The 17,535-nt window shown below is 41.6% G+C and overlaps 1 protein-coding gene and 1 long non-coding RNA gene across 6 annotated transcripts in view; one reads left to right on the top strand and one right to left on the bottom strand.

Annotated features, from left to right (window-relative positions):
• The window catches only part of HECW1 (HECT, C2 and WW domain containing E3 ubiquitin protein ligase 1), a 270,071-nt gene that overhangs the window by 26,433 nt on the left and 226,103 nt on the right, over positions 1 to 17,535 (bottom strand). For all 5 annotated transcript variants that reach the window (XM_074890150.1, XM_074890071.1, XM_074890307.1 and 2 more), the window contains 2 exons: positions 16,813 to 16,926; positions 12,781 to 12,933 (listed from right to left, as the gene is read on the bottom strand). In XM_074890150.1, the coding sequence (XP_074746251.1) occupies positions 12,781 to 12,933; positions 16,813 to 16,926 (267 nt within the window). The remainder of the gene's footprint in view (positions 1 to 12,780; positions 12,934 to 16,812; positions 16,927 to 17,535) is intronic.
• LOC141952760 (uncharacterized) lies at positions 759 to 12,886 on the top strand. Its single transcript, XR_012631748.1, has 3 exons — positions 759 to 914; positions 3,588 to 3,828; positions 12,789 to 12,886. It is a non-coding gene; the product is annotated as an uncharacterized LOC141952760 (long non-coding RNA).

Below are 17,535 nucleotides of genomic sequence, written 5' to 3'. Positions count from 1 at the left end.
GCAAAAAAGCTGACCAGATGGTTCCAGCAACTCTGCCTGGCCTCGTACACCATGAATTTTAAGCAAAACTGGCAGCGTGTCAGGCATATGCACCAGAGGTGTGTGGATATGCTAGTAGCACGTATCCTCATGTTGGTTCAGTGCCGGATATGACCAACGTGTCCTGTAATAAGCTACATCTACCGAGCAATAACCTAGCAGTAGATCAGATCATCTTTACAAAACCTTGGCAGCGGATCAAATCCACGCCTCTATCAGCCGTCATTAACAAATGCCTTTCTTTAGTTTGGTGTGCATATTTAACCCCTACTCACATAAATGACAGAACATTTGAACAGACTAATGTGATGACATGAAGCGATCTATTGTCAGAAAGTTTAGCCATGCAGGCTGGGATAGCTAGCGCTGTTCTCTTTATCCAACTTGCATCTGCAAACTTTGCAGACCGCCTCTTTGCCACCGTGTCATTTGGTGGTGTGGCAAATTTGCTCTGCGTATCTGCAGGCTCAGGGGTTGACGCTGTGGCATTCCAGCACGATGCCTCTTCAGTTCAGGAATCTGATGAGCTCATGTGTCATTAATATGAAAGGAATGGCTCTTACACAGGCCAGGAGACAAAGTCCACAAAGTCTCACCACATTAAAGAAAAAAGGTAAAGTAATTCCTAAATTAGTCCTGGAGGAGAATTCCAACATAAGGAGTAATAAGATTATTGTTGGCTCATTTTCTTTTCTTATATCCATCTCTAGTATGAAGAATTCTCAGAGAGACAAAGATACAATGTTGGGTCACCTATACATGGCATCGTCCAGTGTTGTGCTGAGGACTTACTCTACCTCTGCTGATATGTAACCACACTGGCATCCCACCTGAGAACTTACTCTGGATCCCCACACACTTCTTCTGAAGGAATGGTAATGACCCACCCGACCAAGTTTTCTTTTTAACCTCCTTTGAGTTATGTTCTAAATACTGAAATGCATCTTATCTCATATATGGTCAAAATTCATACTAGGTTTTCAGGCATTTACTGAGTTTTTAAGGGGGATCTCCATACTTCCTCACTATGAAACCATAGAAAATTCTGTCAGGTAAGCTTCATTTTCAGACCATTTTCCAAATTAAAACTGAAAGGAAACATTTAGGAGTGCTGACATGGAGCAACTGTTTGTGCAGATTTCCAGCCTGGAAACTGATGGATGTTAAATAGTTATAGTCTCCAGGGATTTATCCCTGCAGCCCCTGTAAATGTTATTGGGACTTAATAGAGGATACATTCTACTCGGAGCCAAGGCATTTTGTTCAGGCATCAAAAGATGAAGGAGCGTATTCCATGAGTCCCTCTTTGATAATACTGTCTGCTTACTATTCCTATAAAACTTACAAGACTTAATTATATTTTAAAGGAAATTTGTAACACTCATTTAAGAAAGCACTAGCCTTTCTTAAGTAGCCCCACTTGTAAAGTGTATGGAAAGTGGAACAGTCCAGCCGGCCTGCTTGCAGATTGTCATAAAATACAAAAAGGGTGTTTGGAGAGGTGTGAAATATATGTGCATCACCCAAGGAAAAAAAGAGATGAAGACTGATTTTAAGAGAGAAAAGCAACCAGCTACAAATAAACTTCCATTAGGCTTCAAATCCTGAACTGGCAATTCTCTTCAGGTGAAGATCTACAGGAGTGAGCCTCCTCTTGCCAGCCTTCCTGTAGATATTTTTACTTTTGCTGGGCACCTGTGTTTCACATGAAGAATGTGTTTATGTGAGTCAACCTTTCAGTTTATTGTTAAATTGTGCATAAATTTGCTGTTGCAAAAGGCCATTGCAATACTGACACTCCATTAAGTGCTCGCCCTACTTTTATTTTCTGGATCTATCTGCAAATGGAACACAACATTTCTGTTTCTCAGTACTAAAGAGTAACCACATGAAAAAGAGCTATTGCTTACACATGATGGAAATGTGAACTATCCATGTCCTTCTAAATCTCTAGAGCTTATGTACCCTGAATTAGCAACTAAACCTCAAACCATTCCTGGAGCTTAATTTACCAGTAACTGAAAAACAATGAGATAATGCAAACCTTATTGCTTCTTTATTTAACCTAATCAAATCCTTCAAGTCTTTTCCTTGTCTCTAACCTAGCTATGTTGCACGTTCACTCAAAATGTCTTTCCATCTTCCCTATATCCTGGCTATACCCACCACAAAAGAACTGTCAGGAAAGGTTAAAAGCCTGATTATGTCACAGAGAAAAAAGCATGATTTTATCGGGAAAGCTGCAGGCCGTTCTGCTTTATTCAGAAAAATGAGGAGCAAAGATAATGTAGATAAGGGAAATTCACAGCATCCCCTCAGGTTTCTCTTCAACACAATCTATCAAACATCTACTTTCAGGAGGACTCCTTAGTGTAAGCACACAGTGGCTCCAGGTAAACCCTCACACAGAGGAACAATTACAGCTGCATTTGCACAGCACCGCATCCAAGTTAATAAGCCCCACGCCGAGGTGGCTGCACTGGCTCCTTGCACATCAGCTGAACCGTGTCAGAATAGTTATTACCACAGGTACAGAACTGAGCAAATCCGGCTCCAGGACTTCCAGGAGTCATCGCAGGCACAACAGCCTCGGCATCATGGGTTGTCTGAGCACCAGAGACTCCAGGCATAGGAAGTGGAGAATTGATTTCCAGTTCTGTCTTTAAGCTAGTAAGGAGATTTATACAGTAGATGGTCTCCCTATAACAAGAAATCTGTGCTAAGTGTCATTTTGCCAATAACAAAGAAGTCCCATGAATGTAGGAGAGGAGGAGTGTGGCCAAGTACTGGCGTGGCTGTCTCTGCTTACAACTGTCAACCTCATGGACCATAACATACAATCGTCCTCCTCTGGGAGAACCCCTGGCAAAATACGGCAGCACAAACATGACTAACCTTCATCAGAAACCAGCCTGCTTGTAGGGTTTAGCTTCGATTGCTGGTACAATGGATAAAACACACTGGCCTGTAAGACTGTTGGCAAAATCTCCTCTAATTCTGCCCAGTAACTACAGAGGAGATGCAGACTGAGGTAAGAACTATTGGCTAGAAGACTACAAACCTCTAAATTTTGTGATTCCCAGATCCTAGACTGTATTTTTGACTGGCAGATCTCAAAGCAGCTAATAGAAGAGATCAGTGCCAATATTTCATTTGACAAATGAGAAAACTTAAGTACCGAAGTAAAATGACTTATCTAATGTTATCCAGAAAACAAGTGGTAGAGACAGCAATGGAATCATAGTTCTCTGAGTCCCAGCTCCATTTCAGTTGTTTAGCCTATTTGACATTTTTTACTATCTTACCTTCTATAAAATGATACATAATTCTGTGAATCAGCTCTAGTTTATGATCAGCTCCTTACGGATCAACTCAGTCTGATGCACGTGGGTTGCTTTTCTAAGCCAGCAAAAGAGCATTTTTATCAAGAGAGTTTGATTTCTCAGTTAAACCTTTTGGAAAAACTGGGGTGGGGGGGGGGGAGAGGCACTGTAAACCTATGAAGTGGTGAAGGTTTATACATCACATGATTTATGTTTGCTTTCCAGAGCTTTGCCATTTGTTGAAACAAACTGGTCAAGCTACAGGGGAAAATCCACAGATTTAGTCATCTGCCAGACAAGAGGGCCATAAAAGCACAAGCCAAATGACTACACATTTTCCTTCAATGGCTAACTACGAACACTGAGGCCACAATAACTGACTTACTCTCCGTCAGAGGAGGCACATCCTTTCCAGCCTGTCTGGGGTATTTAAGCACGAGAGAGACTGCTCATCATAAACTCACTGGTAAGCACCCAGGAATGTTTACACCATGTGATGAAGCACGACACAGATATCCTTGAGCTAACTGCAAACTGGCTGGCTGCAGTGCAGAGGCCAGAAGCCCTACATGGGTTCGCACCGGTCCAGAAGCCGTACACGGGTCTGCACTGTGCTGCAATTCAGTAACAATCCCTGCCTCTGGGGACGAGGTTCTTCAAGTGAGTAAGCTCTGACATCTGTATGCTAAAATTCAGACATGCTATTAATGGCTTGACAGTCTATTTTAGCTCTTGTTTTGCAAACCATTGAACACCTCCAACTTTTATTAATGCCACTGTAAGCTGACAGCTCTGGTCCTCTCCTGGGAACATGTAGAATGCTGCAGACCTGGACGTTTGTGTTGCTGTTCTGAAGTCTGAGAAAAGTCTTGACTTTGCCTTTACAAATCTTTTCAATACAATTAAGTAATTCCAGTTTCTAGTCTGTCTTTTCCAGAATGCAAGTCAAAAGTCACAATGTAAAAAGCTTCCTTCAATCAGACATAAGATACTGAATTTGCAGTTCTGTATTTCTGTTATTAAATACATATTTTACCATAGAGGGTGCACAGGTCAGGATTTTTCTCATCCTCCATAATTTTATTGAAATTTTGAAAAATATTCCTGTCCCAAGTTGGGACAAACTGACAAACTTGACATTGCCTTTCTCCCTTTAAATACATTCAGATCAGATAAATTTAAATCTTTAATCTTCCTTTTTTTCCTGCATTTTAATGTAACACTAAGGTAACATACTGAAATGAAGAATAATTTTCAATGGACAAATGAAAATTTCTACTTTCAAAATATCCCAGGGAGAGACCTACACAAAGAGGTCTTTTTCTACTTTTCTACTTTCTACTTAAAAATACCCCAAGTGAATTTGAGTGACTTACTGAAAACAATTCTGCTCTGCAAGCAGTCTTTCTTTTGATGTATGAATTGTGTTTACTAATAAAAAATGTTAGCTTGGGAATTTCTGCACCTGCTCTAGTTGACTTTTCTTTACCTTACCAAAGTCTGAATAAAATGTACTGAGAAATAAGGAGGGGCAAAGATGACTGAGCAATACTTCATAGTGACAGCTCAGCCTTGCCATTCCAGTGTGTCTGGAACACACGATATGAGGACATTCATCACTCCCTGGGAGTTTTTCGCCACTACAAATAAACACACAATCACTGCCCACCCTGATGCTTCCCTGCAGGCCCACATGCTCAGAGACAGTGTGGATTTTACCCTTTTCTCCTCTACCACATGCAAGGTGGAGTCACTATAGAGATTTTCATGCGAAGACTCCCATCTCTGGGCAAATTTAATCCACAATGTTACAAAAGACTAAATGGCCTTAAGCAAGGGAGAAAACCATAAAGATGACTTTTGTGAAAACACAACAAAACAGAACACCCGCCTTTCCCTCAAACCAAACTAATTATGGAAGCAGTGCTCGACACTATGAGATTCAGAGAAGGGAAAAGGAGAGAGACTGTGAGAGATATCTCTTCTTTCAACCCGTGTGACATTGCCATTCAGATCCTCAAAAGAACTTGAAAAAAATTCTCCAGTAAGAGACAGAAAGTCAAGAATAAGGTAAATGTAAAGCAGAAACTTTTTTTAAAAAATGGTTGCTGTAGAAGCTCAGTTGGGGAGAATGTTTTTTTTCTCCTTCAGTTTGGTTTGCCTTTAATCTTCCAATTCCTCCTGACCCTTAATAAATAATTAACCAGCTGTTGAGGCAGGCTCTATGTGATATAGTCATACATCAAACTTAATAGGAAAATCAAAGTTTACCTAAGTACAGAAGGCATTGAGGGAGATCACAGAAGGCATTTCAGTAACATACCCTTGTCACATAATGAAAAGGTCTTATAAAATTCCTTCAGCTGCATATTTATTTTGGTATCATTCTTGTCCAGAAGATTTACAATAGTGCTTGAAAATTTCTTATGGAAACATAATTTATTTAAAATAAGATATTGCTAGTAATTAAAATTTATAGTGTAATGTAACATTAAGTGCTTTGGTTTTCTATGGTGCCTTTCATGTGAGGATTTCAAAGCAGTTCAGAGCATTAGTGTACATCAGATGGATTTCAAGTTGATTACATACTAGGAAATCTCTTCAGATGGAAACTGAGGCAGAGGCAATCATCTAATTTAAAAAACAACTGGATGTTGCTGGATGCCACACTCTGGGGTGCTATATCTGGTCTGATTTTTAAGAGGACAATTTTTCAGCATGTAGCATAAACAGGACCCTTCAAGATGGCTGCAAAATTGGTCTTCCAAATTCATTCCTCCCCCAAATGTAGACCCCCACAACTGGCCCATCTGAGCCCAAAACCAAACTTGGTGTTTCTGACTCCCTTAATAAAACAGGTATTGAGCCATATGTAGGTTGCCTGCCACAACAGTTGAAAAATTAGCGAGATAAATGAGTAATTCAGGCTGCATATTCCCCAGAGCTACTTTCAGTCAGTGGAGAGGAGTAATGGCTGTTTGCAGACCTCCTGCTTAGATGCTGTGACTACATTTCTCCACTGTTTCTATAAAGAGCCACGGAATGTGCCTAAATCCATCCTATGAGCTGGTCAGCATCTGAATACAACCCATTAGGTCATGAGGCAATTTGTCACTTTCTTTAAAAACACTTTAAATGAAATAAGTCATTCTCCGTGTAGCAGGCTTAATGGAGCTTTGTTTCCTATAGATCTGTCTCTGATGGCCCTACATTACTACACTGCTATAGCTCCAGTTCCTCCTACACATCTCTGCTAGCACTTCCCACACTTTGGAGTATCTCCAGTTTCTCCCTTCTGCCTTCCCTGAGCTTTCACAGCTCTCCCTCACCTCCTCAAGCTACTGAACAAGACGATATAGCTGATCTGCAGCCTGCACCTGTGATGGACCTGCCAGCTTGCTCGTGCTAACCGGCCGGTTGAGGGGCCAAACAGAACAGGTAACTGTTGAGCTCACCAGCCCGCCATCACTGAGGCACTCTTCTGCAGGTCTATCCTTTATCCAGCCACAAGTTTCGCAAAGCTTTTAGGAAATTAGTATCTTTGAGATGTTTATCTTCCTGTCAAATAGGTCTCAAACTGATTAGAAAACTGTCTGATGGATAGGCAGAGCAATTGCACAAGGCACAACTCCTAAGGAAATGGGGTTAAGAAAACCAACCAAGCTCTCTAAGGAGAAAGGACAGCTGAGGTTGCAACATTCTTGGTTCTTCTTGGGTTTATTAAAACAAAAAATGGGAAAAACAACACCCTGCATTCTTTGGCATGCTTGAGATGGATAGTGATGGCTATGTGGTTTCTCGTTTACACGAAATAAATAAAAGGGAAGGTCAGAGTTTGGCCGGGGGTATACCCACACAGCACTGCGCAGGCAAAGGGAGCTTGCTCTACCCATGTGCCAAGCTTGCCAGAGCACGTAAAAGCAATCAAGGCAGTGCCAAGCCTGAAGTAATCAGCCCTGATGGGAGGCAGCATATATTTTCTCAGCTCAGTGTTGCAGTAACCACGTCAGTTGGCTTGGAGCACAGGGAAAGCAAGTTCGTGTCTGTATGGAGAGTGGGTGCAACAGGCTTGCATCTGCCTGCAGAATATGATGTAGAAATACATGCAAGTTTTCTGTCTGACTCCGTTCAGCAGCACGGACTCGAATATGAGGGGTATTGGAGGGCAGAAAGAAAGGTTAACTATGGGAACTGAATGAAGAAACTCCTGCCCCAAAGCAGTTCTAAATGAGCATTAAGTTAACGGAGCTCGTTAGGACATCGCAGCCAGGAATCAAATGTACAGCTTCTGGGGACCTGGGCCGCTGGGCCTGTCTATATCATCTCTGTGGTCTTCAGCAGGGTTCTGCACAAAAACGTTTTGCTCACGAGCCTTCAATTTTCTAATAAGGTTCTGTTAAATAAATGTATTAAATTTCATTTAAAGAAAAACAAACAAACAAAACACAACAGGACTTTCCTGAGATGGATACAGATTGCTAAGTATGATTAGCAAGCTGTAATACCTCTAAGATAACTGTGACACTGGGGTACTGCTCTCTGGCTGCATAAATGTCACAGCAAGGTCCGCAAATGTCTAATTGTTAAAAAAAACATGTGGTCATTAATTTGCTATGAAAACACAGAAAAAGATGTTTCAAGTTAGCATCCCTCAGATCTCCAAATGAATGTCTGTGAATGATTTTATCTGTCTAGGCCATCTGGTCTTCCATGCAGAGACTGGGCTTTTCACATTTCTGGCTGTGGTTCTGCATTTACAAACATGCAATGAACTAAAAATTCAAAAGTAGATGATGTGAAATGGATTGGTGGAGCGAGTCAGATAAAAGGCCAGGCAAGTGATCCGGGGACAAAAAGTCTGGCGCAGATGACCAAATGAGTACGAAGGTAGGTGCGTTACATTATCTTACTGGATTACTCCTGGGGGCAGGACTGTTGTGGAGGAAAACTCTGGCCCACTCAAAAGATGTGAAAAAGAGACTGGATTTCCACCTGACATCAGATTGCAAACACAATGTTTTGTGAACTGAAGAGACAGCGGTACTTTTGTTGTCACTGTCAGATGAAGTACTCACAGTAGGGAGGGAAAGTTCACGAGAAAACACTGAGAATTGCTTTATTCTAAGAAGTAGAACTTCTTATGTGATATTACGATGACAGCCAAATCGTAACAGCTGAAACTGGTAGCCACATGGAACAGTACAGAGACAATACTCTTCAGGTTTGGTGGAAGTGATACAGAAGTCATCACAGAAACAAACTTTCAGTTTACCATTTTGTTTAGCTAGAGCTGAGTAGGGAAATACTGTGGAAAATGATAGACAAAACAAAGACCCGAGGAAAACCACAGTGTATCACAGCATGATTAGACAAATCATTTTGTTACAATACAGAGTGAATGAGATGCAGTGAAAAGATGCCAGCAACTTTCTAGACCTCTTGAAAATGCACCATGAAGAAGACAGGGAGAATAACCAGTGACCCACATGAAGATTTGAGACGACATACTCTGGAACTAGATATTTTGTTCCCAGAATTTAGAAATACATTTCCTCCATCTATTATACATCAGGATTTTTTTTTCTCTCAGGGTTGATTTACCCATCCAACCTTTTATTATTTACTTATTTTTGGTGAAAAGGAGAACTACAATATTCAATGAAACCTTGGTCATTCAAATCAGAGACAGAAACCTTGTTCACCTCATTGAGAGCATCTTTGTACAGCCTCTAATATTGGGCATCCCGGACCCCAGTGCTTCAATGCTGCAGGGAACTGAAAGTCAGGTCTAAAAATCTTTCAAAGGACTGTTAGCAAGGAGGGAAGTGAGAAGCTAATGTGGCAAGCTATTGGGAGCCATTTATTATTATGTGAGAACTCAGCATTATGGAGCTGTACTGAATATTACACCTCTAACTTTGCGTGAGGTTGTGGCAGAAAGATTTAATATTCCCCACTACTCTTTCTCCCAACATACTGAGAAAAACTTCAGGAGGATTCTTCAGTGACTCACCCTATTTCAGGTGCCCAAAACACCTGACCAAAAGCAAAACCAAGAATAGTATTTCACTGAAATAATATATAGTAGCTGCCACCACATTTTGCCCACTTATTTGGAGAAGGGCATGTAACAGTATTTTAGAAGATGTTTTCAAATATCCAGGCAAAGAGCTAGACATGTCACCTAGATCAGATAGAATGGCTCATTACTGGCATGGATTAGAAGCAGCTCTTCTGGCTATGAGCTTCAGGTACATCCTGTAGCATGCAGATAAAAATGTGTATCATCAAATTCTTGGGTCTGGAGAGATATAACTGTGTCCGTTCAGATACAGGGGGATTTAAAATAATTTTTTTAACTTTGAAAATGTGTGATATCTTATATTTTGTGTGTTCAGCATGCACATATGTTAACTGAAGGAAAAAGTCCTATTCAATGGAAGCTTGCAGGAAAGGTGTTAAATCTCAGTTTCTCCATAAATGAGAAATATTTTCCAGTCATTATGTCTCTTTCTTAACTTGGCATACATACAACTACTCTGCGCTTTGATGTGCTCATTTTGGACTCTGAATGCTGTTTGTACAAAGAGCAAGGCATGAAATAAGCCATTAACAGGGGCAGAACTGTAACTTCTAGGCCAGGGGAAAAAGAGCAGTCTATTTCTCAATTCTGCCAATATGAACACAACTTCACATCTTTGTATTTTGTTGTATTTATCTCAAACTCACCACTGTTCACTTAAGGAGGAGAAAATGTAAAATAATTTTGAGGGAATTTTTTTGCTAGCCCTGTCTGGATAGGTCTTGCAGAATTACTATACGGAAAAATATGTCAAGGGTAGATTCCACAAGCCCCACAGCACCAAAAGGCATACAGTTCAAGAAATCTGCAAATCTAAACCAATTGTGGTTGTGTGGTTTTCACGACTGACATGAAACTTCAAGCTTTGAAAAGACTATGAATATTAATTATCTGTGACCCTGGGCCTCTCAAAACTGATTCATCCATCTATGTTAACTGATGTCTCATAACAGATTTGGGAACAGGAAAATAATTTTTATTTCTTGCATGTTAAAGGGAGGAGGCTCTGTTGGAATCATATCAACAAGTAAATCTGAGAAACAGAAGTTTTAGCACTGACTTTGATGAGAACAAAGTTGGAGAAAGACTGAGAACTTCAGAAAACCCCATTCTCCTCATGAATAAATAATGACAAGCAAGTTAGTACAGTGCCCTCAGAGAAGTTAGCCTATAAAGCCTTTATGGGAGAAATATGCTCTTTTGAGTTTTAGAAAGCTTGGTCCAAATCCTATCTTAGCTGGCTGCACAGACTTCTGAATACAGTACTCTATGGTTACATATGAATAGCTGAAATCAGTCAACAAAGACAGCATGAAAACATTTAGAATGCCCAGATATCGACAGGCCAATCATGAAATCTATCAGGCTAATTATAAACTGCTGGTCTCAGCCAGTTATTTCCATAACTGGTTGAAAAAGTCTTTCCAAGCACTTACTGGATTGCTTTTCTTTCCCTTGGGTTCTGCAATCTTGCCCTATTTACACCACTTTATGTACAAACCTCTTCGTTCATAGCTTTAATTTCCTTCTGCGGGCCAAGGGACTTAATTTCTCTTTCCTAAAAAAAGAACACCAAAAATGCCCAAAGCCCAAATAACATTCTGTATACAAGAAGCCTGTATAGATACGTGTAGTTGGAGAAATATTATCCTTAGTGTCTAACTGCTACCAATTTCTGAGTTAAATGCTAACTGCTATAGAAAATCATATTAAGTGTCCTTCTACTGTTCTATATACCCGGGATACCTTTAAAGATCTGCCTCTTCCATGCTGAAATCTCTCAGTGAACAGAAGAACAAAATGAGCCGATCAAAGTATATACTTTTTGCAGCAGAATTTATCACTTAAGAAGACTGCAGCTGAACTCTTCACAACAACAGTATTTATAACGGGTAAGAGTCAGGGCCTATTTCAAATACTGCTGAGGTAACATGGCAACACCATTTCTGGAGAAGGAGGCCTGCATTCAGTTTGCTCACAGTGTGGGCAGAATGATCTTGGGTTTGCACCTGCCTAAGTGGTCCTGTGTCCTGAAATCAAAATGCATCTTCACAAATACAGCATCCTAAATCAAAAGCTTATCCATGCTGCCTGTTAAGCAGAACAAAGGACAGACTGTATTTCTTCTTGAAAACTGGGAAGCCACTGCATAACGTCTAATGAACAGGATTGCAGTGGGAGATGGACAAGCTCTGAGAACTAAGCCACTCTCTTCCAGCTAATGTCAGTAGAAAAACACTGTAATGAAACATCATTGTTAGCATAATGCTCCACTGCTGGAAGTGATAATACAAAAAAACCAATTCAGAGACCATGCTAGTCACAGCAACATCCTTTTTTTTTTTTTTTTCCACTGCAACCTTAATAGAGGTGATGGTACAACTGTTTAGCTGTTCTTGATCTCCTGCCCACTGGAAGGCAAAGCAAAGGAGGATCTGTTTACAAGAATAGAGGGGCATTTACTATTTGCAATTTAAAAGGGACATGAACTGCCTTCCATTTTAAAAAAGGATCTCCGAGAGGAGCCAGTGAGATTGGTTAGACAAAGAAAAACATCACAGGAACAAACCCATGTGGCAGTATTTCTTTGACACAATAAAATCCCACAAGGGATCAAATGACGGCCAGGACTTGCAGCCCATGCTTCACTGAACCACATCTGAAACTATCAAAGGAAAAACAACTCTCAAAGACAGACAGATCTGGAGGCAGATAGAAAAACAAGGAGATCACAATATGCATTCAGAATTTTTGATACAGAAACAAGATCAGCAATTTGTCTGTTTGCACACATACTTGGTAAGGTGAAGTACCTGCTCACCCTACTGGCCTTGCCACACACAAGCAGGGACATTCTGTCAGGGAAGAAAAGGGAAATCGCTTTCACTGGCTTTTTTTAAGGCCTGTAGTAGGTACAGAGCAGCAATGTGGCTCTTAGAGAACCCTGTGTAGCTTCCAAGCACAATGCTGCTTGATATAGACAAAGACTACACTTGCTATTCTTAGAAAGAGACCAAGGAGAGGAGGCCTGGATTAAGCAGAGGACCTCTCCCTGTCCTTTTCACATTCACGCAGAAGTACAAAAACACCAAGTCCCAAGTAATGCGAGTAGGACATTTTAATACTAGTACCTCATCACAACTCCTTTTTCAGAGCCTACTGTTGTATTTACACATACTCCCTCTCTTCCTTCTCCCAACCCACTTCCCACTTCTTCCCAGCAGAAGCAATGATATTTGTATGTAGTCTAGCCTAAACTGGCTGCTTTTGTGTTTTGCATTTCCATTTCTGTATTGCTCTAAAAGGATTGTTCAATTCTACATAAAATGTTCTTACCATTCCAGGTGATTTTCAACAAAGGCAGACATGGGGCTGATCTGTACAGTGTAAGTGTCGTTGGCTGAATATTCAAACAGCCCGTAATAAGGATTGAAGAGCTCCTGAGACAGAAGGAAGAAGAATTCTCGGGAGGGGCCACTGTAGTCCAGCCTGGAAAGGAAAAGGTAAAAAAAAGATAAAACGAGGCTCATTCCCATTTGAGTGACTTGCCTACACTGGCTGCTGTCTAACACCTACCCCTGTGCAGTCGAATGTTTCTAACATGGTGTATCTCTCCTCTCAAAACTTGATTCTGAGCCCTGAACAAGTCACAGTGCTGAAACTTCACTAGCATCTAGGTTGATTTGGGAGGAATCATAACTTGGACACATCCCTTCAGTAGTTTCTTTTCCTTTGTTCCAAAAGTAAATTGGAGGTACAAAGCTCAGCCTTGCCTTAGCTGGCTGGCTAGCAAATGGCTAGCTTTTTAGTGAGCGGGTTTGAACTGCCTATGAACACCTGGGTTCACAGACCAGACAGCCCAGACTAAAATAGAAATTGCTCTTACTCCTACACTGAGATGTAACCAACGATACAACCTAGCCCCAAGGATGCTTTCTTAGCTATAGGTATAACCCAAAGGTCAATGCTGAACAAGACCAAGTCCCAACAGAACCGAATCTCTCAAGATAGAATGGTGATTCCTCAGTTGTTCCATCCAAGCTCCTCTACTTTTCCAATACTTTCAAATACATGTGGTACACCTTCAGATGTGCTTTGTTGTTGCATGGTTTTGCTCTGTAGAGAGTCACCTTTTTTCCTTTTTTTTTTTTTTTAAACTCAACTTTTAAATCAAGCTGTTTCCAATTATCTCAATTTGAAAAAAAAACCAACCCAAAAGTGTTTCATGAATGCATTAAATCCAACTGTGATGGATTTATTAAAAACAGATCATCCCCTAATAATGGTAGGTAGGTTTTTCAATCTAAAATAAATCTACATGTAGCAACATGAAGAAATGATTTGTAGTCATATATCACGTGTGCCAAAAGATTTTCTGAGGTGGGCACTATTCCTTCTACTTAACAAATGTGAAGTAAGTGAAAAACTCTGCAACTGGATCAGAATGCTGTGTATTTTGTTTGAAGTTATGCAAGCATAACCACAAGGGGCTGAACGATTGGTTTGTGCAACTAGAAAGATGATAAAGGGCAGGCTGGCCCATCCTCCTCTGTTTTACTTCTGGAGATTCAGTACTTTTCTCTTTGAGCAGCTTCAGCTCTAGGATCATGTGGTGAGACCAAAGCCACAACAGCAAAAGGGGATGGTAATAGGTCCAGATGAACCACTAGTGCTAACCACGTAACAGATCTGGTTCAATGGATGTTAAAATACTGGGCTAAACCTGATGGTGGCTGGAGTAAAGAACTACAAACAACACCTGTCTATGTTCAAAAACCCCCAAGGAGAGACTAGGTATTGCCTTTCTGGGCAACACATTAACTCATCATAAAGCCTTCATAGTTCATTTTCAATGTCATTTTAGCTTTGAAACACGTGGGAAGCTGTGCCCATACACCATCCTGTGGCCATACAGCATCAACTCTTCTTTTCAGTAGGGAATCGGTATCTTGAAGTCCCTCCAGCAGAACCTATATTAGCATTAAACAGCAGAAACCCTGGGGGAATGTATCTTCAGATGTAAATGAATCAGTGAAGAATGAATGAATTTGCAAATCAAACTGGCTTGTAATTTCTCCTGAGGATACCGTGCCACACACAGTAGAAGTTATTAAAGATGTGGGGAAAACAACGTGACTTTGGCAAGTGTTAGCATACTGGGACGCTATTCCAAAAATACAAACTGAGGTATGCTGCATGTTTATGCTTTACTTGCAGGCCAGGGGCAAAACCCGCTGTGAAAGACAACCTCTGTTAAATAATACTGAATCCATGGAGTATAAAAAGTAAGAGTTAAGAAAACCCCTGATAGTGAGGTCACTGAGTGACTGTCTTTGGTGACTTCTGGTTTTGACTGGATTGAACATGTCCCCAGACAAACTCGGCTCAGCAGAAGCTCTTCACTTGTGTTGGGTTTGTGTGTGTGGTTTTGGTAGTGGGGGAGGGGGCTACAGAGTGAGAAGCTTCTAGAAGCTCCCCCGGCTCCAAGTCAGACTCGCCTCTGGCCAAGGCCAAGCCAACTAGCAACGGTGGCTGCACTGCTCCGATAACGTATTTAAGAAGGGGAAGCTGGGAGGAGGAGTTGGAGTTGTGAGGGAGACACCTATGCAAACGCCGAGGTCAGTGGAAGAATGGAGGAGGCAGGTGAGGTGCACCGGAGCAGAGATTCCCCGGCAGCCCCTGGTGAAGCCCATGGTGAGGCAGCTGTGCCCTGCAGCCCATGGTGGTAGCTGTCCACAGTGGAGATGCCCACCTGCAGCCCGTGGAGGACCCCATGCTGGAGCAGGTGGCTGTGACTGAAGAAGCCTTAGACTCTGAGGGAAGCCCACGCTGGAGCTATTTGTTGCTGGGAGGACTGCAACCCACGGGAAGGACCCACGCTGGAGCAGTTCATGAAGAGCTGCAACCCATGGGAGGGAGTCATGTCAGATAAAGTTCACGGAGGACTGTCTGCCGTGAGAGGGACCCCACACTGGAGCAGAAGAAGAGTGTGAGGAGTCCTCCCCCTGAGGAGGAAGGAGCAGCAGAGACAACAGGTGAACTGTCTGTAACCCCCATCCCCTGCCCCCCTGTGCTCTTGACAGGGAGGAGGCAGAGAAATCAGGAGCAAAGCTGAGCCTGGGAAGAAGGGAGGGGTGGGGGGAAGGTGTTTTTAAGATGTGGTTGTATTTTTCATTGTCCTACTCTGTTTGATTGTTAAATGAAGTGGTGGTGGTGTTTAAACTCAATTGTTGTTCTTTTTCTTTCCCTAACGAGTCTGTCTTCTGCCAGTGACCATATGAGTGAGTCATCCCTCTCTGTCCTTGTCGCGATCCCTGAGCCTTTTGTTTTATTTTCTCCTTCCCATCCCTGAGGGAGAAGTAGTGAGCGAGCAGCTGTGTGGTGCTCAGTTGCCCTCTGGGCTCAACCAGGCCAACATGCCACCTCAGAGCTGATAGTGTCAGCAGTTACTGCACATGCTGAGAACTGCCCCAGAGCCTTACTGTTCAGGTACCTTTGGAACTGAAATCCTATCCATGTGTTGTTTTTTTTTTGTTTTTTTTTTTTTCTAAAAGAAACTTTATATGCAAAGCTATTGAAATACAATTTCAAGTCTTTGTTATATGGAACACTAGAAATATGCACAATGGTCTTTCCATTATAAAAGCATGTGGATTAAGCCTCAATTACATTGTAGCTTTTGAGGTGAGCCAGGGTGGCTTTGAAAGGTTCTGTTTAGGTTTGGAAACACAAGATCAGGGCCTGGCTTTAATCATACAAGAATGGCTCATGGATTTGTAAGGCTGGCAGAAAGTCTTCTAAGAAAAGGCCTTCTCAAGAGACTTCTACTGCTTTCAGCTTCCAGTTGGGTGAATTAAACTGTAGGGACTGAAGAGCATTCATGTTTCTCACTTCAGCCAGAAACAAGAAGTCCACATATGGATAACAAATGATCATTAGATGGCATGCAAAGCAAAAATGTTTGAAGCAAAACCAGATCCATTTTGAGGAGTTAGAGCAACAAAAGGGATAAAGGTCTGGTCTCTAATTACAGCCCTAAGACTGATTCAGTGTGTAAACATGGGCCTGTAGTTCAGTTTTGCCTTCCAGCCAGTCAAAATACCTATGGCAACAAGATGACATTAGATTTAACCACTTAAATTGTCACTTTGAGACATCTAGATGGAAGGTGCTACAGGAAAATGAAGCATTACTCCTACTGTTATTTTTAACAAATGTTTGAGCTGATGAAGATGAATCACTTACTCAGAGGCAAAACAAAACCAAAGAAACATTACATAACAATAGAGGCTTAGCCTTAGTCAACTCTGTAAGTGTTTTGCAACATAACAGCTACTTCAAAACTGATAGCATGTAGTGGTTCCCTACCCTTCCTCGCCAACAAACGTGACGTAGAGTTTGTTCCGCTGGAGCTCCTTGCGTGAATATGCCATTACCTGGTTGAAGGTGCCTTCCAGCAAGTGGTCACGTCGTATAATTAACCTGCAAAGGGAGGCAGAAATAGAGAGCTAATGATTGAGTCTTGCGTGAGCCTGTGAGGCTGAAGGTAAACAAGAACTGGCAAAGACATTCGTTCTCAGAGAACTTAATAAAAGTTGCATCCACTGGTGCATACGCTACTTGACCATTATGGGTTCTCAGTGAGTTGTTTCATTAGGCTTTTCTACATGCCTCAGAGGTGAATTTCTTCACAACGGTGTGATTAGGTTCAAAGTGTTGCTCTACTGCTAAGACTCTCTAACACCCTCTATGTACAAATCTGTACGGTAGAGGGGGCTGTGAGTTTCCTATGTATATGAGGTCACAGCTTTCTCGGATTGGCCCCAAACTCCTCCTGGATTTAATTCAGTGAATGTCCATGGAATTACTGCTTCTGTAGCAGGGTAAGCAAAGGGAGTATCAGCCTCTGTTTATACAACACGCCTCTCACTCCCCTGCCAATCTCTAAAACAACTTAATGAATAGTACATTTAAACACCATCTGTGCAAGAAATCCTTCTTGTTCATACATTCATGGACATTTTAAGACAGACCTTCTAAAATGTATTTCATGATTGCCTTGAACCCACTTAGCAGGACACCAAAAGGGAT

Source organism: Strix uralensis, chromosome 1, assembly GCF_047716275.1.
Source record: "Strix uralensis isolate ZFMK-TIS-50842 chromosome 1, bStrUra1, whole genome shotgun sequence".
Lineage (NCBI taxonomy): Eukaryota > Metazoa > Chordata > Aves > Strigiformes > Strigidae > Strix > Strix uralensis.
This window is presented reverse-complemented; position numbering and strand designations above follow the sequence as displayed.